The following is a 23513-nucleotide window of genomic DNA, read 5'->3' as shown; positions in this document are numbered from 1 at the left end:
GTAATGACATCAGATGAGGGCAGCAAGCGTATTTAGGGGCAGAAGAGCGCAACTGCAGACATGAAGAGAGAAAAGTCGTGAATCTATTTCGTTCGCCTGGGAAACCGTAAAGCACCCGCATAGCACCAGCTCCACCATTGCTTTCTGCGTGTTGTAACTTTGCAGTCAGGCACATCGGAGCAGTGACCCGTTTGGTGGCCTTCCGGTGGCGCGGCGGGGGGAGACATGGGATATACCGCGAACACGTAGCGTTGATCCTGGCCTTGTCAGGATAAGTTAGTTTTTTTTTTATTGTGTGCACGCTGTCTATACGTTGCCACTACTCTTGGGTGTCTTTTTCTTTTTTTCTTTTGAAGAATGCTTCTTTTCTTGCTTTTCGAGAGCAGACTACTAGCTTCTATCGCAGATTAACCCTATCGGAAGTGCGTCCCCACTAGCACTGGCAAGGCGGAAATTTGGGTAGACTCGGTGATTAACTGTCCACCTCCGCAGTTGCAAGCCTGCATACCGACAAGGTCTGAAGACCCTGCGGCGTAGAACGGAAGGTGCGAAGGCATAAGGAATCGGGTTGAGGGTGAGCGGTCGCATGCGCCAAGCGTAAAACTCTAGCCCGTGCACACGCGGACGTATTCTTGAGGGATTGATCGAGTTAGAGGGCGGGGGTGGGGGGTGTTATCGAAATGTCAGAATTTTTGTTTTTCTTGAGCTAGTCAGTCTGCATCACCCTCTAGTATAAAGCGCAAGAATACGTGATCCAGACTGCGCCCGACGTTTTGATTAGAGAAATCCGGTATAATGTCCGGTCGTTAACGTTACCACACGAAGTTGTGCCCTTCCTTTAGATTCTCTCTCGCTTTCACTCACACACACGAACGCACGCACACGTGTGCGTCAGAAATGATATGCAAACAGGTACGGCAGCGCATAAAAAACAAAATCTTGCTTGCATAGCTTAGAAACCGCTGTAAGATATTTGGCATTACAATGTATATTGTTCCAGTAAAGAAAACGGGGGCGTGTATAGCGTCGCGGTGTTGCTTCGGTATACTAGTGTTGTTTTCTATGGTGTGGTTTGGAAAGAAGTGTACCTTTTTTTTTTTAATTTGTTGCTCGTATATTGAGATGTTGCACCCATGTGGACATGCATTGTGAGTGATATTTTTTGTATGAGTCTTCGCCTCATTGTTCCGATTCTTTGTGAGTAGACAAACATATGGCAATGTGATTCTTTTTTGAGTCTGTATTCACAGGAAATGTGGGTGTGGCGGCTGCCCTCCGTTATACGCGATTTTCTGTTCGTTTGCTTCCTGTGTGCCACTGCGCAGATGCGAATGAAAAACTGACGTCTCCTCACAGCTCTCTTTTGTTGCTGTGCGTCCTTGCGAAACCTTTGCACACACGCTGCTATTACAGTTCGAACATGAACAAAATACCGCTTTTATTCTTCAAGCACAAAACCATAATAATGATAAGAAATGTTTCGTTATATTTGACCTCTATAAGCCGAACTCATTGCGTTTGGCAATATTCAAACAGTATACGACTGACTGACGTCCGAGCGCAGTTCTATACCGCTGCATGCTCGAAAAGTCAGGCCTACTTCACAAAAGTTTTATGTGGACAACGCCCCCGCATTGAGGCCGAAACGTGCTTCGTGTTTTTGCGTACACTATCGGTCGCTGCTTGCTATTTCCCGAAGTTTATCAAAGGCTGCTTACATTACCCTTGTGCCTATAGAGAATTACAAGTGGTGGTGTTCGTTAAAGGTTACGATACCCGACTGCTGATCCGAAGGTCGCAGGGTCAAATGCCAGCTATAGCGGCCGTGTGTGCATGAAGTCATAATGCTACCGCCCTGTGTGCTTATATCGATTACTGTTCACGACAGAAAAACCTGAAGAGTTGAATTTTTAGGAACCCTTCACTACAGCAGCCCTCATAGTCATGTCGTGGTCACCCAATCACTTATTTTTATTGAGCATTTCATGCCGCTTCATCGGCTCCGAAGAACAGTTTCACTAAATATGATACCTGTTCAAACAACAGTGTCATATAGTGTTTTTGATACCTAAATTTCCAGGTCATATAAAAAAACTGAAAACAGCATTGACAACTCAGCCTAACTATTGCTTCGTTGTCATCTCAACTTTTCACTACAACCATGAGGAGTCAATTTTGCACGTGATTCTTCCGGTTTTCACCAGTGAAGCAACTTTAATTTGATCAATGCATGTTCAGCTTGGTGGCAATGTACAAATGCCATAGAGACGATGAACAATAGCGTTTCATGTCACACTCTCGTGAAATCAGCATGACGTGTACCATTCACGTTGACTTCTTCTCAACAAGATCCATTCGGGTACATCGCTAAAACCTTCGAAGCGTTACTGAGGCAGGGCATATTACAAAGTATAGAAACACTAAGTTACACGAAGGCAACCCGAATATCAGTATGTGTTTATGCAGCGAACATCCGGAGATTGGGTGTTTTTTATTATAGCAAAAAACACGTTAGCTATGCACTATAGTGCACAGATAACGTGTTCTTTACTACAATATCAAACACCCTGCCAGTCTTGTGACAAAAGCGAGATGTCTATACACAGAAGAAACACTGGAATAGGTGGTACTGCGTATTTTGTCGCCATTGATGCGTGCGTAAATGTCGCGCACTCGCTTATCGTCTTTCTGCCAGCAGCCCGCATTTCGCTATTGGTCGCGGAGTAGTTTCAGCCTATACGGGCTCTGCAGTGTCGTGCGCCGCCGGGGCCATATATTTAATGACAGATCGGGCGCCTTGGATGCTTGACGCCTGCGGATAACTGTCGCGCCTGCTAGGAGGTGCGTGAGTTTCTGCCAAGGGGTCCACATGGAGGCCACTCAAGATATTAACAGTAGAAGTGACCAGGCATTTCGCTTCGCGACCCGCGCGTCTTATCCATCATGTGCATCTGACCGCCCACGTAAGAAGACTTGCTCTTGGAGATTACTTCCAGCTATTCGATATAAAGCACAGTTAGAGCATGAAGCGCCAACTTCGTGTGGACCTCAAGGAGTGAACTGGCATTTGCTTGTAGCGCAGTACATAAATACGATGCAAAATAGACCTTATTGGTGATGTTCTCTTACGAAATGGTGCGTGTAAATCATATAAGAGGGGACAATTATATGTGTCCGTATTGCACTTGAGTGTCTGGTATATCTTGCAGACGATAGCGAATTTCAACGTCATTAGGCCGTCGGAGAGTGCATGAGATTCCACGCCTTTGAAATGTGAAGAAGCCTAGAAATACAAAAGTCTACTTGAATGAGCAACAAAAACCTGCTTATTTGAGTGAACGGGGGATTGGCATAAGTCAGCGAAACTCGTAAAGCTCACTCAGACTCACTCATGAAATTGATTTTGGCCTTTGGACTCACTCTGACCTAAACTCAAGATTTTCCCATAGCCGGACTCAATCGGACTCATACTCACAATATTTTTCTTCATAAGGAGTCACTCGGACTCAAACTCACCAAATATCACTCACCCGAACTCACTCAGACTCAGACTCATGGTTTTATCTGAGTGTGAGAGAGTTCCAGTTAGTTGACTCATCAGTACGACAGCCTAGAATTACCTTCTTCCACTGTAGTGTCAATGCTCATTAACACCAACACCTCAAGTAATTGTTGCCATTCTTGGTTCCGTTTGGCATACTTTCTAAAACGAGTTCTGAGTGTTTCCAAACCAGTAAGGTCAATTTTTCTTGGAAGAGATGAGCATAACCTACAATGATCAAAAACTTTCGTGGAACAGTTTGGGGGGGGGGGAAGATCTACGTGAGTGAAACCTTTAATAATAATTATTAAAACAGCGTAGAATACCTGTGAGTAGACGACAGTATAAACGTGAATCCATGTAAGTCTAATAGTAATGCGCAAGACGACTGAATAGGACCTTAGGTCAGCAATAGAAAGCGGAACTCATTCAGACTCACTCAAGAAATATAGTTCCGCATTGGACTCACTCGGACTCAGACTCATCAAAATTTTTTCTCGGCCGAAGTCACTCGCAGTCACACTCACTAACTTTACTTCAACCGGACTCACTTGGACTCAGACCCACGAAAATATTGTACACCTGGATTCACTCAGACTCCGACTCACGGCTCGATCTAAGTCTGAGTGAGTCTGAGTGAGTCGACTTATGAGTGAGTTTGCCGACCTACGGTGGCAGGTAGAAGAAATCATCATGACGACAATGTAAATAAATGCAGGGGCGTTGATTTACACTGCGACTGTGAATGTATAATTCACGTTTTGCCTTCATTGAACACTTTACGTTCGTTGTGGCCTCAATAAAATAGTGAGCGGCACATAACACAATTCGCTCGCTAAGAATCACTATCTAGTACCCAACCATGCTTATTGTAACTAAGTGAAAGAACCATTGAGCAAGTATTCGCCTTCATGGTCGGCACTTATCTTTAGTAGCTCCACATGTTTAGAATGAAATAAGAGGGTCTGTGCGAAAGGAGCTTTCAAACATATCTAGGCTGTCAAAGCAGTGAATCTTACGACGTTGTTTCCGCATTATTCTGCATAGAACGTTGAAGGGCCGAGCCGTTCTTGCTTACTCACACAAACATTTAGAATATTTTCGGACATTCTCTTCGAAACTATTTTCCAGACAACAGGTACGAAATTTCAGCTGGAAAAGCTAAATTTCCAAGCATATTAGCAGCAGTATGTGAAGACCATGGAAGAGAGTGCCTAGACGGGCCAAATGAAAAGAAAAAGTGCAGTTTTCATGCTCGGCATGTCCTAACTGGTCCGCCAACAATCAGTACGTACCGAACTTGCCACATTTATTGTTTGAAAACTACTCTGCAGTCCCAACTCCCCAAGCGAGGCCTGAATCATCTGAGTGCGAAAATTAATACCCCAAAAAGCTTTTTCATGAGCGTGGACAATGTCCCACCTCGACTAAAGTTTTCTTCTCATAAATATCCAAACCTGGCAGAGAATGCCAGAGTCGCCGTGTGACATTTCATTTTAGAATGCAGAGCCCGCCATGCGGAGCTCAGGCCAGGCCTTATTCCAGCATTCCAGCTTAATTTGATTGCACCGGTTTCTACATTTTATCGGGGTGCACAGCAATGACGTATGCTTACGTTTTTCAATAATGCTCTAAACCAATGAACTAGTCTAATTGACATGGTGAATAAACAATCTGAATTTCACAGTAATGTCGAAAGGTACGCTCTGGTCATTTAATTCTGACAGAAACGCATGCTAGTCACTTAAAACATCCTCAGGATATTCTAAGAGCGCGTTCTGCCACGCACAACTCTGTTTATGAGTGCTGAAGGGCAGAGAAAGAGCATTTGTTGCGGGTGACCCAGCTGTTCACGCTGGAAGTGTAAGTGACTGAACACATAAGACGGTTTACAGCCACCAAGTGACTCGTTAGCGGCAAAGCTTCTTAGAAACGATGCGACGAAAACCGGATTTAACTTTCAAGAAAAAAGACAGATTTTATGTCAAACTCTTCTAATTCAGTTTTTGCTGTGTGTTGAGAGGGCGTATTATTTATTTAAATAATGGCTTACTTGGGAATGTACTTACACAGAAACGAGCTGCGTGTGTCTCACCTGGGAACCGTTCTGGTTAGACTACATTCAGTGACGAACGTATCCTTCGATTATTCATTGAGTAGGACAGAGTCCTGAAATGGTGTCATCTGAATGCCGCAATGGATACCTAAATCTTAGTTGCAATAAGCATGGTTGGGTACTAGATAGTGGTTTTCGCGATGGAGAAGGTTGCCACTTGTCGCCAGTTGTCCGCTACCAGTTGCCGCCGCCAGCGCTCAAGTTGATCATGCATTTGACAATAGGTCACCAGTAAAACACAGAAAACATTTTGATATTGTTATGTGGGTATTGTATAGGGGTGACATCTAACGTGCAGGTGCAGTTACAAACGGCCAACTGGACGCTCTTAAGGTGGAGGTTACGGGATGACAAGAACTACTCAAGCGAAAGTTGGAAAGCAACTTATGAATTGTGCAAGTTGTGGGTGTCTACGTCAGCTTCACGCTTGGTGTCTGTTTGGCCGTCAAGATAACAAAGTGACGTGAAAAATCAAAGATGTTTATTGTATTAGGAAATAGAGTGAACAACAAATAATGATCATAACTTGCCTTGCATGAAAAAGAATTTCTGTATTTCTATATATGCCGACATTTCAGTGTCATTTTTTTCATTACAATATCGACGTGACCAACCAATTCGGGACGTGTTTCTGATGTGTGGTTGATAGTTTTTTTTGTCCGTGCGCATGTGTAATTGTAAGTTTTTGTCATGTACAATTTGTTCAGTAGTTATCCAGCACTTGTGTGCCTCTAATCTTCGCCCTACGTTCGCCCCAGTGTCACCTTTCCTTCAGCACTTCCATGCTGCGAACTCTTGAAACTCTGCTCAGTGTTATTGAGGTTATAGGTACTCGCATTTTTGAGACATTATTAAACTGAGTGTTCTTTATTACAAGAGTTGCAACCGAGTGGTAGTCTGCCGGTCACTTTAATTAGCGACGCCACAGACCGGTCTTGCTGTGGAGAAACTGTTGACTATCCTGCACATACGGGCTTAACTAGTTCGGAGGATCAGATGCGTTGGCAGAATTTTATTTTTTTTTATTTTTTGATGGGAGGAGGGGACACCATCCTTATCCAAAGTGGGGGCAGGAGGACAGATGGGGTCGAGAGTAATTTAGTGCTTCAAATGCTATGCAAAAAAATGGGCCCCATATCTGCATGTTACACCTCAAATGTCGTCGAAAGACGATAGTCTTGCGCCTGGAGGGAGTGAACAAAACGTTTATTCGATGTTCTTCGCAAGATAATCAGTGACTGGTATTCTGGAGGCGCTGCGTTATAGTGCCTCGAGCGTGCAGTGGAGGCGAACCAGTGCATCAAGCCAAGTCACACGTGAGACATGAGTGCTATCTGGCAGTTATCCTGGAACACGAGGCACGCGCCGTGTGCACCCGTCTCTGAGGTGATAAGGTGTAGAACGCAAGGCGACGGGTAGGTACCACCACCGTGTCATCTTAGCGAAGCGTTGGGAACACTTGCCGTTTCGTGAAAGCGTTGCATGGCCAGCGCAGCGTTATAAAGGCTACGATCCCTAATATTACTTATGCATTCCTTTTCTAGTAAAAAATATACATACATAATATTGACGAGTTGTTATGGTGCCTGAGATATGCGCAATAATTGCTTTTTAATTGACAATCGCAAGAGTATGAACGCTGAATCTTCAGTAATATTGGTGGGCGCTGCGGATTGGGTCGGCCGTTAGGAGTATTGTTTGGTCACCTTAGTGCTGTTTAGGGTACCGTTAAGGGTGGACAAGCAGAGAGACCAAAATTTTGCGTCGAAGGTGCCCAAGAAAGGCTATCATCTTTAAAAGGGGGTGGGGCTGGGCATGGACCAGTGTGCCACACTCGTTGGCCACGCCACTGCGGAATCAGTGCTTGACTCTTGCCTCACTTCACAGCTGTTACGACAGCTCGCTGCACTGAAGAAACTGTATGATCAGCAACATAACCACTCAAGGTTTCTGAAATTTCGTCTCATGTGCATGACTTGAGGTAATGTTCGCTGTTTTTTTCCTGTTCGGGTATTTTTAGTTAGTGGGAGATCGCGGCAATGCTTGGATTGAGAACATTACCAACAGTGTAACTGTACAGCATTAAGCTTAAGTACGCTCATGATAGATTACGATTACATCAACAAAAAAGAATCTGCTGTCATTATTCTCATAAGACGGCACTCGAGTACTTGTACTCGAGCACTCGATCAGGAGAGACTATGATGCACCGAATGCCTTTCTGATGCCCTACCTCCGTGATGTAGATACCCAAAAAGTGAAAGCATTGATGAGGATAAAACACCCGATGTCTGGCAATGCTAAACGAAGCTGCAAGAGCAGTTGTAGATCCGTCCTCTGCAAATAGCCAGCTAAACAGGAAAGGCTGCAAAAATATGCAAGAAATAAACGAAAAATAATAAAGTTTCACAGTGGTGTATGCAGAACAAACTACCAACTAAAGGTAAAGGAAAGAGCTCGTTAATAAACGTAGAGCTCCTAAAGCTGAACAAGCGGCATCAAAAGCGCAAAGAAGAAAAGAATAAGGAAAAAGAAGTAACGCACCCCTATCTCGAAGGCCTTGCGAAAACACCAATTACTATGATGCGATTAGGTCATCTGCGAGTCTAACCCGTATACGAAATAGGCAGGGGTGGGAAGCGTTCCTTTTGCTCATGTAGTGGTGGTATCTGGGGACGTTTAGACTGGGCCTGTTGGAGTTGTCACGAGCACTCGAGAAGAGGTAGGTGGAGGTCGCAGACTTACATAGACGTGCACTCCGTACGTCAGCTGGTTCAATTCTCATTTCTTCTTTCATTTTATTCCTTCTATAGTCCACAGGTCTCAAGCTCATCTCAGCTGGCTCGTCGCAGTCGCAGTAGTTTATCTCGCGAGAAGCGCGGCCGTGAAGAAGGTTCGTGCAATACATTGTGTGGGGATGGAAAGGGGGTGGCTGACGTTGCCAATTGGACGTGGGCCCTTACCAATTCTCGAATGTGGAAGATTGCGGCAGAAGATTTCACGTTAACATTGAAGGATTATATCAATATTGGCGTCCAAAATGATGGAAATTGAGACGCTCGTTTCTTGAGCATTGAGTTTCAGGTGCATGGTTATGCTTCGACAAAAGGAGAGCTGATAGGTTGCCAAATGACAAAACGATATCAGACAGTGATGGGTAGGCCGAGCCACATGCGGACTGCAATATGCGCCAAATACCGCTCCATCTTTCCCTAGTAAGCACAATCTGTGTCCATGCTTCGGCTGCAGGAGGTCGTGGGTTTGAACCCACGTTACCGCTGGGCACCCACCGGTTTTCCAAATGGGCACAGGCGTCCCCCGGCCCAACACTCGGCTTCTTCAGGGGTGAAGCGTCTGGGAAAGGCAGCCTACGCCATTCAAATCCCGTCAAATTATGTCAGCAACCACTGACCCTGCGAACAACAATTTAGTGCGATACTGTTTTAGTCTAGCACGTAATTCAATCAATCATGCAACTTTTCTCGGGAGTCACGTTTCACTTGCGAATTACAGCGTCGGTGCAAGGCGTAGTATAGTGTAGCCATTACTACCTGTCCTTTGTATGCTAACACAAACACATAATCGTTTATCGCTGTTTGAATTCATTGCCTAATTGAACGCGTTGGTGGGAGATCTCCCGCTATACTGTAGCGTGACTTTGCATTAGCACACCTCGTGGCAATGAAAATATGTGGCAACGCACAGCGTATTCCCAAAAACTTCCATAAGTCGATAGTGTTTGCCATTGTAAATCAGTTTTGTAACTGTAATTACTATAGCACCCAGGTATTTTGCTGCTGATCGAACAGTTCGCCGATAGACACTTATCTAATCGATAACTCTATAGTGCTGGACGTTTTTGTGAACACGAGAAATGAGTTAAACGCGCCTTTGTAAAGACAAAGATAGTGTTATTACACTGGTACAGAAGCACAATTAAACTCATGTGTGTTTTCACTTTGTTTATTCATCAATAAAGTGAAAGAAGGCTCCACGGTTGCATGACGTGAATCGCACCGCGTGTGCTGTGGTTGTGAGGGAAAAATGGCGCTCTCCTTCAGCAAAAAACAGCAATGAATGTAAAAAAAGTCTTAATGGTTGTGTAATGGTGATTTGCCGGTAGTAATAAACTGTTCTTTTAATAAACTTTCATGTGCCTTTATTAGAGAACTGCCACAGTTCCTTTCAAAACTACCATGGCTCCGGTATGCTTTAGGCTGTATGATCTACCTGAATGATTCCGCCTACAAGAAACTACAGTAACAAAGCTGCTGGTCTAAAGCCTACTCTTAATTTTTCCTAATAAAAGTCCAGGATGTGACATGTTCCGGACCCTAACTAAGTTTACTAAAAAGAGTGCTATTTTCAATCAAAGTGTCCGGCACGCGCCTTGTACTCACTGACCCAACTTACCCTCGCCTTCAATATTTCAGTGAGAACGAGGTTAAGTATACCCGGCAGCTAAATGTTCCTTATTGCGGATACCCCACTTCATTATTCTCAGCTGTCACAGCTTTTGGTATTATCTTTTCATGAGTAAACGCTTTTCAAAAACCTGTTGTTGGCTTTCAACTGAAAGAATAAAAATGGCTTTTTAAGCTGAACACTTTGAGCAACGCAAGCATTTTACGCTTCCTCATTGAGTAACAAAAAAAGAAACGCTAAAGAAATAGAAAAGCTGCCAGGTCTTCGAAAATTATAGATTCCAATGGCAGCGACTGCATCTGTAACTTTATTTTTTGACGTTTTCACCTCCGCCCTTTCGAGAGTGAGAACTGCTATGTTGAAATTTTCTCAGTTCGGGCTGGCCGACTTCCACATAGTCTAAGTTTAGCACTAAAGGGCAGCCTTCGCAAGCACAGCGTGAATTGATACGTAAAGCGAGAAGTTCTCGGCGCGTAAGAGACTCTAAATCTGTAGAAAATAAGTGCGCCAGGTCCGCAGCTGTCATCGCTTTGGTGCCAATATTTAGCGATGCTTGACTGATCAGTCAGACGAAGGAAATTCGTTTTTTTCATCAAGCTATCTTTATCAGTACAGGCTGTGCTAAATATTACCATCCTGGCAATGTGCCTGGCCTGTCTCCTTCGAGGAGAGTTATGATCCCGAAATTCTCAATCTCAGCTGGCGGTGTACGGTCAGTAGGGTTTGGCAATAATTTGTTTTGCATAGTGTCTGAAAAAAAAAATAATCACCTGGGTGCTGATTTGAGGGCGGATTTTCAGGCACAAAAAGATCTCGTTTAAGTAGCCAAAATAGGCAGGCAAGACATAGTTTTGGACCCCAAAATTTTAAACATAGGCAAAATTACTTTTATGAAAAATCTAAACTTTCTAAAAATGACCGGCACAATCTGTTTGAATACGGCATAGAAGCATTAAAAATGTTATCGTTTATGACGGCACCAAGATGCCAATTATTTCACATAGCCATGCATTCGTCCTTTTTTCTTGCTTTGTTCGCAGAACTCAGCCTCATCTCTCTTTCTCTCTCTCTCAGAGAGATAGATAGATAGATAGATAGATAGATAGATAGATAGATAGATAGATAGATAGATAGATAGATAGATAGATAGATAGATAGATAGATAGAGAGTGCCGAAGTGTTCTTTACTAGGTAAAAAACAACACGTGTTAAGACAGATTCATGACTTTGTTATTCGCCGAAGCAATTTTCTTGTATTGACATTAGCTAAAAAAAGGAAAATTCGTGCGTAAAAAGGGTGCCTGTTGTTCTTTATCTCTTAAGGGTGTCGATTAGAGAGCATATAGGTTGCAAATTTCGAAGTGTAACAAGTGAGCAAAGCTTATAAGATACAACTTCACTTAACAAAGACCCAGAATATCGCTCAAAGCAACATATTGAACAATCACATGTCGAAAAATACGCGGTATTGCTTGAAAAAAGATTGAGAAACAACCGTTGCATATAGTATAAATAAGCTAAAGAAAGACAAAAGTTACATAAATATACTCTGGTTAGTTAGAAGAAGAAAAAGCATATATGCGCCAAGGTTGCCACTGTCTTCAAAAAAAAAAAAAAGAAGAGAAAAGAAGAACGTGTCCTACAACTCACTTGTGCAAACCTTTTGTAGGCCATGGGGCCATAAGTTCTTATGCTTTATGGTCGGTGATTTAGAGCTACTAACAATATTGTAAGCTGTTTCAGCGGTCATGTAATAAGCATAGCAGCTACACATTCGTTATAGACTAGTTTTTTTTTTCCGAACTTTCACGGAAATCCAAAGAAACCTGTTTGCCCCTTACTTTCCTTCCTGTCTGTCTTTTCTTGTGAAGCATTGTTGAAATGAAATGTCACTTTGCCAGAAATTATCGTGCTGGCAACGCCATGATTGAACCATGGTGCATTGACTGTTCACAACAAAATAGTTGCATGCTCCTAAAAATATTTACAGGGCATGCACTTCTCTCGATAAAAAGAAAATATATATTACACGTCGGCTGGCGTACCTAAAAACAAACGTTCATTTCCTACATTATTCGCAAGTGTTTTTTTATTCTTTATTTTTTTTCCTGTGCTGGTCTCACAGAAACTCAAGAGAGCAGTAATTAGGTGCTTCCGGAGCAGCGCAAGACTGATAGCTTTCTCCTGGGGAGCTTTATTTTCGACTAAAGCACTGTAATTCACGATCGCTTTCAAAATCACGCGTCTCCTCCTGTTATTTGAGATTATTACAATCATGAAGGATTTCAAATTGATTGATGAGGGGGGTTTAACGTCCCAAAACCACCATATGATTACGGGAGACGCCGTAGTGGAGGGCTCCGGAAATTTAGACCACCTGGGGTTCTTTAACGTACGCCCAAATCTGGGCACACGGGCCTACAACATTTCCGTCTCCATCAGAAATGCAGCGGCCACAGCCGGGATTCAATCCCGCCGCCTGCGCGTCAGCAGCCGAGTACCTTAGCCACTAGACCACCGCGGTGGGGCAAGCTTTTAGAGATCAAAAGTTAAGCATAAACTTAAATATATTTAATTTGAAATAAAAAGGTAGTATTCTAAGAAAAAAAAAGACTTCGATCAACAATGTTCAGCGGCAACTTTCAGTAAGAAAGGTCTTTTTTGCCCTAAAATGTCGATAGTTTTTGTTCCGACGTCGAGATTAGTTCACGGGGAAATGAAAGTGCGCTGACAGCGGATGCCTAAAATATGTCTCGATTCCTGTGTAGGTTAATGCGCGCTGCTTCGTCCACGAGTTTTTTTGGTTTTCGTTTTCATGACAAAATATTTTATCCTTTCACTCTTTGAACAGCGGTTTCCGCTCAGTTTTGACAGCATATAACATATACAAAACAGAGGCGTTTCGGCACTTGTCATTCTATTTGGCATAATATGCCCGCTGCAGTCGCATTTGGACGGAGGCAGAGTGGCAGAGCCTCGTGTATTGTGTGATGTCACTACACCCTAAAGAACACCAGATGGTCATAATATTCGGAGCCCCCCACTACGGCATCTCTCATACTGATATTGTGGTTTCAGGACGTACAACCCCTGATATTGTTCTTCTTTTTGTATTATTAATATATTATTATTATTATTATTATTATTATTATTATTATTATTATTATTATTATTATTATTATTATTATTATTATTATTATTATTATTATTATTATTATTATTATTATTATTATTATTCATAATGCGTCTGAGTTAAAGAGCATTAATAAATCTATCATCACGCATACATTCTGACTCGTCTTCGGTTGTTGTCACTGTTTTGCCAATACAGTTCACCTGCAGTGTCCACAGCCTAGCGTTTTCAAACGCACTTCTCAGGAAGGCGTGTCCAATTACAAAATAAACTACCCCTGATGCATAAACAAACGTACTAAAGAGAGGACGAGTAACAACACAGACAAACATTCACTTGACCTATAAATATAATAATTGATAGGATTGTTTGTTCTTGAGAAGACATACATACCGTCATGTGGTTCAGACACTGCGCGATGTTGAATTCAGAGAGCTTAAGCAGAAATCTTCCCTTTTAAATGCGAAGTATTTCTTAGCGAACTTCGGCGACTTTGAGCGTATCTATCTATCCATCTATCTATCTATCTATCTATCTATCTATCTATCTATCTATCTATCTATCTATCTATCTATCTATCTATCTATCTATCTATTTTATTTGTTTATTTATTAGTAAAACCCTCAGGGTACATTTGTACATTATAGAGGGGAGAGGATCTATCTATTGAGGAGAGGGTATCTATCTATTTATCTAGCTGCTTACGTTTGGGTACTCTCGTGGTCACCCCCTAACGCGGCGTGAACCAAAATTAGCACGGGAGCGTAAGATGGTTTGGCGAATTTGACGCGCTGGTCAAGACATAAATGATGTCACAATTCCGTCGCGTACGTCGTCAAACACTTCTCGCCAGACAGTGGCACATACTTAGGGGTGGGTGTGTGCCGCTGGTATGCGGGTATGTGCCACAGGTGATTGACACTTAGTATTAACCCAGGAACGACGAGAACACACATGAAAAATTTCAACGTGCGAGCGTCAAGAAATTCCTTACATCAGCAGCGTCGACCCGACGAATGCAAAGAATAAATTTCAGGGTCGCAGCTGGAATCAAACCCAAATATTCTGCGTGGCAATAATGCATTTTACCACAGAGCTAGACCAGGTCTGGGAACTACTTTTGAAATAGGCGCTAATCTTTGTGAAACATCAATAGTGGTTGCAGTGCTGCCTACTTAAATTTAAGACAATTGCATATGTACTTCTTGATTCAGCCGTCACGTCGAGTTAACGTCAATTGTGGTTACTTGCCATGCGCTGAAGTTGATTCATGTAGCAGTGTGCAGGACCAGCATCCTCGCGAGCATCAGTGCTTCATATCAGCTTCTGGTGTTCTATTACGCATGTTCCAGTTGACATCGTTGCGCAATTGCTAACAACTGGTTATGTAAGCATCTGCAACTCTTCAACTTATGTTTGTGGGTGTGAAATTATTACGTATATTTAGCGTAATTTTATGATGGGTCGCTCAATAAAAAAATTGCAACACTGTCACCTTCCGTCCGCAAGCTTCACATAACGTTGATTCCCAGGTACGTGGGATTTGCTGAAAGTTTTTTTTTTTTTTTGCGGTTAAGCGCCGTGTACCGTCACGTGTGTGCCATAGGTTTCACTACGTTCTGTTTGCGCTGTAACATGATGAATCAGTACAAATTAGCATAGGTGTGAAATCAGCTCAATACACTGACAAGGAGGGAAGGGAGTGGTGCCCCCTTGTCGCTTAAGTAGGAGGGCGCAAATCTGCCCCTTACATTAGCTTACAAAAGAAGAGGGGGGGGGAGGCTCTGCGTTTACCCTTTGCCCCCCGCCCCCGCACGAGTGCCTTGCGCACGCCTACGCCAATTAGCCAAGCCCACTGTACTCCTCATTGTGAGAACTAGAGCCAAGGAAGAGAAGTAAGAGTTAGAAGGAAGAGAGTAAGAGTAAGTGCAACCATGACGATTAGCGCAATCCTCGGTCACTGATTCATTGATCTTCAGCGGAATAGGTTGTTCCTTTTGCGCTAGTGATGAAACATCCCACAGTTAGCACAAATGCTCGTGATAGCTCCAGGATTAACTCTACCACTCACGTCATTAGCACATTTTTTTTACGTTTTTTTTTCAATATGACAGATCTTGGAAGTGTTGGCGCTTTTGTAAGGCACCAGCTACTACCTTTTGTTGGCGTCAAAAGCAAAGCAATTAGAAACATCACACGAAAACAAGCAGCTAGGCTGAGTTATTATAACTCCATTCACATTATAACGCGGAAACAAAACACATACATAAACACAGTATAGAGTCCCGTCACATAACAAAATGGAAAAATCTCACTGGATGCAGTTATGTGCACCATATGTGCAGAAAAGCAACAATACACAGTATCCAGTCCCCGCCCCGCCATGGTGGTCCAGTGGCTAAGGTACTGGCCTGCTGACCCGAGGTCACGTGATCGAATCCTGGCTGGGGCGGCTGAATTTCTGACGGAGGCAGAAATATTGTAGGCCCGTGTGCTGAGATTTGGGTGCACGTTAAAGAACACCAGGTGGTCAAAATTTCCGGAGCCCTCCACTACGGCGTCTCCCATAGTCATATGATGGTTTTGGGACGTTATCAATCCACGTCTCAATCACGTCTCAATCAGTATCCCACGTCTCAATCAGTATCCAGTCCCACAGTAACACTAAAATTGAGGAATATTAGAGCACACTAAAAGTATTGTGAAGTTCGCAAACTCTGCGGCACGCCCTGTGCCGAGCTGTGATTGTAGTTTATGTGGGTGAACCCTGATTGCGTAAAGGCGAAGTAAGCGCGCATATCAGTGTACGAAATTTTCATGGAAGTGAAGGGATATTGTGAAACAAAGACTGAGGTAGGTTTGAATATCGGTGTCCTTATTTCATTCTTATAAAAGCACACGTGCACGCAATTACTGCGTCGCAATGTAGGAATTTCATTTACGAAGGTTTTTCGCAAAGGAGAGCACAGAACGAGAACTTATTTTGCGTATATTATGTACCGAAAACTTGACTGACACGTTTAGTCGAAGTTGCTGTTAACGTGGTATGGTAGAGTAACTCCCCCCCCCCCCCACAAAAAAATTGAACTTTTGATTTCGGCACCGGAAATTTCACAGCACTCTTAGTAACAAACCTTTTGAAGCCCGACGTTGAGCGGCCACTCCAAGTGGTTTCAATTGTCGCGCCCAAGTGCAGCGTGCACCCTCTAGTGTAAGCAATATGCCAACGTCATACGTCGTTTTCTCAAATTGCATTTTTTGAAAGTTTTTCAACTTCAATGTTTCTTTTCTCAAAAAAAGATTGAATATATTTTTATGAAAGTTTGCGTGAGATACAAGAAGTTAGAAACAATGTGAACTAAAAATATTGCTGATTTCATAAAAAGTAAACCTCTAAAAAAACAGCGCAACATGATGACCCTCTGTGGTGTTGCGCGAGCAAAATTTTTATTTATTTTACAAAAACTTGATGAACAACGCGACATTTTGTTTAGTTGGGATGTAAGCTATGAGTCTCTAGAACAACACGGCTTAATATGGTTACATTCCTTTCAGAAGTTGCAGAGAAATGATAGATTGGATTGAATAGGTGATCCCACTTTAAAACTTGGGGGTGATCCATAGGACGGATAAGCAGCCTAGGCATAAAATAAGGATGTCACTTCACACTCAGTGGCGTTTTTTTTTTGTGGGCACGTAAAATTTCACGGGCATACTTGCAGCCATCGCTAAGATATTACACTAAAACTGATATATACCATTTGCCCTCCCATACCCCCTCGAGGATGGAGCGACGCCGGTAAAATAGTGGTGACATAAAGAGAACCCCATATACAGGCTTTTGTCTTTTTGTCTGTATGACCAGCATCGAAAGGAGACACGATGGTAAGGGTCGAACTTTGACTTCAAGCTGTGTATTCAGACAAAATATAGTTAACGATTTAGAGTACTTTGTACTCCACTATGTGGGAGAGCATAGCCGTCCCGTGTGGCTTTTGTAAAAGCTTATCTCGATATCTAAGCAGCACAGCACTTTACGCACCAAAATACTCGCCTTGTTTGGAATGGTGAGCTACTTTGTTCGATACAGAAAGTCCTAAAACTTTGACAGTAATTCGGCGAATCAACAATTGGAGCGACCTTGAATAAACAGAGTTTCGCAATAAAAGAGTGTAGACGTAGTGCCGGTGATATTGAAAGCGCCGTCAATTTTATTTCACGTCCTATCCACAAAATGTGTTTAGCACCCATAAACACGGTAGTATGGAATATTTCGACAAATAAATTTTTTCGCACCTTTCACTTGCTCATAGTATGATCGGAGAGCGAACCATTCTAATGCATTGCTCCCACGTGCGGGAGCTTCACGCCACAGGCGCCTTGCGAAAACATTATTGATTTGCTTCAAGGCCTTGTGCCAGAGAACCGCAATTCGTGTGGAAGTGTTTTGTAGGTGTAAAAGTACAGAGTAAAAAAAAACAGTAACAGTAACGTTCTTTGTGCCTTAACGCTAGCGCATGGAAAGAAAAAGCTCTTTCGTTTTTCTTAACCGTGGTCAGAAACGACAACAGGAAGCGCTTTTAAGCAGATCCAGCCGCGTTCAAATAGCATGTGGACAAGGCGCGGATCGCGAAGCTTATTTTTGATTAGATCAAATGGAGATTTAATAAAGTGCAAGGTCTAGCGGAAGTGAATTCGTCGATAGTAAAAAGCGAAATTTGCCCTGTTGCGCTAACCCCCCCCCCCCTTTTTTTTTCTTCTGGAAAGTAGTGGTGCTTCCAGTTTGTGTGAAAAAAAATTACTCCTGCACGTGATGTTGCAAGTTGCTTTCTGCGTTTTTGTTCGTTTTTTTTTGTCCCCCAACAGGAAGGCAGGAGTCCCTGGAAACTAGCCTACTTTTAGATTTGTGTCGCCTGTGCGACAGCTCCTTTTGCTCCAGTACTTATGTCACCCTTTTTCTTTTATTTAGCAGTCTATATGAATTCAGATTCAGGGCTACGCAGCAGTAGAACCTGAAACTTGACATTAGGGTACGCTGTCAGAATTTGTATTATTCGTATCCTGTTTCGAAAGAAAAATGTGACAATTCAGACTCGTAAAATGGAAGATTTGATACAAAGGAAAATACATGAAGGTCCCCGAAGTGCAGTAATGTTTCTTCCTGCGTGAGTGCAGTATTTGATTGTTTGAATGTCAGGTGTAATTTGCCGCTATTCTAAACCAGGCTTGCATCATGTCGATCATTACAGAAAGTCGGTATAAGCAATTGGTTTATCATTTTTACATTTCGGATTGTGGTTTATTTCCAATCCCTAAAGCTGGTGACGGGCAGCCTTTCGCGGGCTCACCTGCAACTCTCCCGCAATTGTTGTTAAGGTTACCTCTACATTTGTCACCGCATACAGGTTCCTGATCCTTGCAGCGTTGTTCACGCTGAAGGGTACGAAGGGACTTTATTAGTAATTTTAAACCGGCAATGGGAACGTATTATATCCGCGGTGTCTGTGTCCACTTCAATGCGCTTTCTTCGGCGTTATCGAAGAAATGTAATTGCGGGTTATATTTACAAAGTGCTCTTTTTTTTTCATTCGCATATATAACAGCTTTCAAAACAGGGAAGCTCAAAAGCACGTATTTCTTATGTTCTCGGAGCATGATGCATTAAAATGTCACGGGGTGGTGGTGTTCACGAAGTCAAAAGTGGGCGTGTTCAAATTGAAACTATTTGTTTGGCCGCACTTGTGGCCGCGAAACAGCCAAACATACAACCAAGCAATGCACGTTGTACACTAATAGCGGCAAACAGAGCGCCGGCCGTCGATAAAACTGGTCATCGTTGCGATGCCTCCTATTTTAAACATTACGCACCGAACTCTCAAGCCTCATCTGTGATGGTTACGCAATCAGGCTCTGGAATAAGCCTGTCTATTCACTTTCTGCACACAATCTACACAATACAATCTAATAAAATTGTAAAGCTCCTCAAACAGAAATCGGTGTGCGCCGAGATTTGCTGACATTAGTTGTGGGGGTAAACGGAATGCTGCAAAATAGAAACGAGCAACGCGGGTAGAAATATGCGCTAATTCTGGGTTACTCATACCGCAATGTTCTTTGCGTAGATATCACTATTCATAACAGGTAAATGAAAATACCACTTATTTCTCGGGTGTAGACTAAGGTGTGACAGATAATGTAGATAACAATGGTTTGCTTCGATTTCCTCGCATGCTACCTTTTTGTCTTGTACGTCTCTATCTATAGGGACGTACAGTCGTGAGCAAATTTTGGGGACCGTGGTACCTGTTAAAACAGGTTTTTGCTTAAGGCAACGCTCCACGATGTGGAGTGACTTCAAGGCAATTAACGAATGGCCAAACAGACGGATGATTCGAATCAAATCAATACACACAGGCTAGAGAAGGAAAAGCAGTTTAATTGCGAATAGGACTCCAATAGTTGTTGGTCGGTATACGTCTTCAAAGATATGATGCGCTACCATGTAAGACGCGACCGAAAAAAAGACAAACAACACAAGGTGATACGCGAACTAACAACTTCGTTCTTTTGAGCATGGACGAGAAAAAAAACGCATGAAAAATTCATTGGGGCATAGATTGGTGTTGAAACTTTCGCTCGTGGCCGTGTGTGTGTGTGTGTGTGTGTGTGTGTGTGTGTGTGTGTGTGTGTGTGTGTGCGTGTGCGTGTGTGTGTGTGAGAGAGAGAGAGAGTGTGTGTGTGTGTGTGTGTGTGTGTGCGACTGGTACCCCCTTTGTGAGATGCACTTCCTTGAAAAAAAATCTCGCAGTCTTATTTCTCGTGTCAGCATTTAAAATACAGCTCACTCTTCTATCACAGGTGTGGCTATGTTGCGACAAAACAGAGGCTCCTGCTTTCCAGTGAACTAAGTGGAGTGTGACCTGCACTAAAACTGGACAACACATCGTCTACACAAGGATACCTGTTGCAAAATAAGGTAGGTAAATGAGCACTGCAACATCTTTTTTTAATGATACCGCATGTTTAAACGCATCATGACAGTTTCTACCAAAATTAGCAGTGCTCCAGGGAGATTCAAGAGAGAGTGTGTGATACAGAGATATTTGCATCATAAAATAAATGACGGCAAGCACGAACGGCAAAATAGCTAATTTCTAAGATCGGTGTTTTTGTGCATGGAAGAACTAGTCCGTCCATAAATGTTGGTGGAGTAAAACGGTTTCTGCAGATTTAGTTCCTACGCATTAAGATCGTGTTTTCAATGAATTGTATATGCATTGCTCGTGAGCACGAAAAACATTTACGGGGCGAGTTGTGGGCTCCACAGGAAAATGTATAACTTGTCACAGTTACGATGATTTCCAAAACTTTGATTACAAGGCCTTCAACCTCTATTGGACTATCTTTATGTTTGTAGTGAGGAATGCAAAAGTAGGTGCTCAAAGAAGTTCTGCGTTGAAAAAGAACGGCTTTCGACATCGGTAATATACAGCTATGTTGAAGGACCCTCAACTTGATTACGCAGCACAGATGTCTCGCCATACTTATTGTTTGTGGGTGACTTTGCATCTTGAAGAACTCTGATTCTGGCTTTGATAAACCGTCTGAATGAAGCAAGTTTAATGTTTGAATCTTTTTTTCTTGGTAACAACTATAATGAATTCCAACAGACATTGAAGGACGAATAAGTGCTAGTGACTACATTTGTGGGCTTCTGAATGTATTGTAGTAAATAGGATATACAAAATAATTTTATATTATAAATGCTAATTATTGAATGGAGGTAGAGGCCATAAATAACGTCACCTACACTTTGCTTCGATGCATTGCCTGGTTTTATTATGTTACTCAGCCTAATTTTATTGTAAAAGCGTTCATTTCATGAAGACAAGAGCATTTTGCATGATATTGTTGCAACATCTAGGCTGTCAGCTCACATTAGATATTTTTGCTTGTACTTGTTGCAACTAATTAATATGAACCTCTAATTTTAGATAAAGCACCAAGAGTGTGCTGGGATAGTTGACAGATAAGTACTTGTTGCATAACCACTCACTAAGCAAGGGTGATATGTGTGAGCACCTTCCTTTTTTTTCTTTCTCAGTTGATGGCACTCCACGAATTCCGCGACCTGAAGCTTCGTGAAGATGATTTCACAACCGCCAACTCGAGCCAAGTTGGTGACTTGGCAGAGACATATGCGAGCGCAGGCCCTTCCATCTCTGTGCAATCCACAATTGCGGCCGCGACTCACAACGTTTCCATGTCTGCCGAAATTCTGTGCTATATGTCAGCACTCACCGATATTTCGCAAAGTGAGTAATTTTGTCCCAACATTTTTAATACTATACTTGGTTAGATGACATAGGATACAATATTGAGAAACGACTGAAAACTTCTGGAAGCCGTAATTGTGCCACCCATCGAGCTCAATAGAGCAAGCATCGAAAATTATTTCACGACAATTACTATTCATTGTTATTTGTAGTTAGCTTTGTAGTTTATATGACCATCGTTCTTTGGTGCAATTGCGATCAGACCAGTGTAAACGAACTTTAGCAGAAGTTAATGTTGCATGAATGTCCCTCAGATATTCTTCTATGTGCGCATACCACCTACAATTAAACAAAAAATGCAAATTCATTCTGGAGTTGTACGTGCGAAAACCAAGAGAAGTATATGGCCCGTGTTAATTTATTTATTTATTTACAAAAACTGCAGGCCATGTTCGGGCCCAAGCAGGAGTGGGTAACAAATGTCAGTGACAAAACAGAATATAAAAATATAAGAAATTACAATACTAGGTACAAAAATAAGGAAATTCTCAACATCAGGAAAAATATAAATAATACATAGCAATAATGGCATTCATACCGAAATACAAAAATCTCAGCACTAATGAGGAACATAATATACTGCATATTAAAATCAAGTGTTAGGTCATTGACGAGATGGGTGAACGATTGTGTCGTGTCCGCATTAACGACTTTCTGAGATAACTTGTTCCATAATGAAAGAGCATGAGGGATTAATGAGTACTGATGAACGTTCAGATGACTGATTGGTCGTCTAACTGTTTCATTATGATGAATACGGTCAAAGCGCACGGATGGGCTGGTTATGTAGTGATTGGGTGGAATTTCGAATGAATCAAACTTATATTTACCTTATGACTCAAGTAACTGATCAGCACTTTGTGCGTTTCGCAAACCAAAAGTTCTTCCTAAGGAAAACCTAAATCGGTACTCAAGTGCCGTAGAGTAAAGTACAGCTATTGGCTACTTTAAGAGCTACTTGCACTGTTTTGTTTTCTGAAGCAATTTAGCCGACCACTAAAGTAGTGTCACCAACTTCCACAGTTTTGCCAGCCGTGTGTAATATATATTACAAAAGTTCAAGTATATCGTTACATTACCACTGTTACACCCAGAACTACACGCGATTCCTATAACAATACCACTTTTCCAAGGAAGTGCTTCATTGAACGGTTTCAATCAGCCGTCAACACCACTTCGGCAGCTGCAGGCTTTCGTTAGAAACGGCTGGCAGAGCGCGTTCGTGGAGCTCATGGAAGCCGGGGGCACTCACCCACATTTATTGGCAGCTTGCATCTGCAGAATAGCTGTGTGACGCCTAAATAAACGGTGTAACGAAACGTGTGAAAGACGCTGAGCTATAGCTTTTAGTGCAATAGCAATTATATCGATACTCTCGGCTAGATTTCATTTTTTTATACGGTGTCATGCACCGTATATGTATACGTATATATATATATATATATATATATATATATATATATATATATATATATATATATATATGAAAGCGCAAGAAAGAAAAAAATCCCAAAACAAAGTTGGCAGCATATTGACGGAGTGAATGATGAATAGTGGGGCGAAGCATTCGTCCGTCCATTCGTTCTTGGTTCCGTCCGTCCATGCGTCTGTTTGTGTGACCGTCCATGCGTCTGTTTGTGTGACCGTCCATGCGTCTATCCTCCCGTCCGTGCATGCATCTGTTCGTGCGTCCGTCCCTGCGTTCGTCCATGCATGCGCCCCTGCGTCCGTTCATGCGTTGATCCATGCATTTGTCTGTGTGTCCGTTCGCCCACCTATTCAACACTCCAAGTACCATCATCTCGTACCTTTCATCATATATTCCCCATATAGAAGCACAGCCATCCAGTGGACATTCCAAGGACTAAACGAGAGGTGGCACACGCACACTTTCTTACGGCTTGCGCTTCGGGTCTACTTCCCACCTTTAACCACCTCGAGTTCAAGGCATATACTAGTTTA

General features: G+C 42.5%; 1 protein-coding gene across 2 annotated transcripts in view; it reads left to right on the top strand.

Moving 5' to 3' along the window:
- LOC119178395 (diuretic hormone receptor) overlaps window positions 1-23513 on the top strand; it is a 199227-nt gene that overhangs the window by 109189 nt on the left and 66525 nt on the right. For both annotated transcript variants that reach the window (XM_075887387.1, XM_075887388.1), the window contains exons 2-3: window positions 20074-20191; window positions 21320-21530. In XM_075887387.1, the coding sequence (XP_075743502.1) occupies window positions 21323-21530 (208 nt within the window). In that variant the 5' untranslated portion in view covers window positions 20074-20191; window positions 21320-21322. The remainder of the gene's footprint in view (window positions 1-20073; window positions 20192-21319; window positions 21531-23513) is intronic.

This window comes from Rhipicephalus microplus, chromosome 1 (assembly GCF_043290135.1).
Source record: "Rhipicephalus microplus isolate Deutch F79 chromosome 1, USDA_Rmic, whole genome shotgun sequence".
NCBI lineage: Eukaryota > Metazoa > Arthropoda > Arachnida > Ixodida > Ixodidae > Rhipicephalus > Rhipicephalus microplus.
Note: the sequence above shows the minus strand (reverse complement) of the source record. Positions and strands in the feature narration are given on the sequence as shown.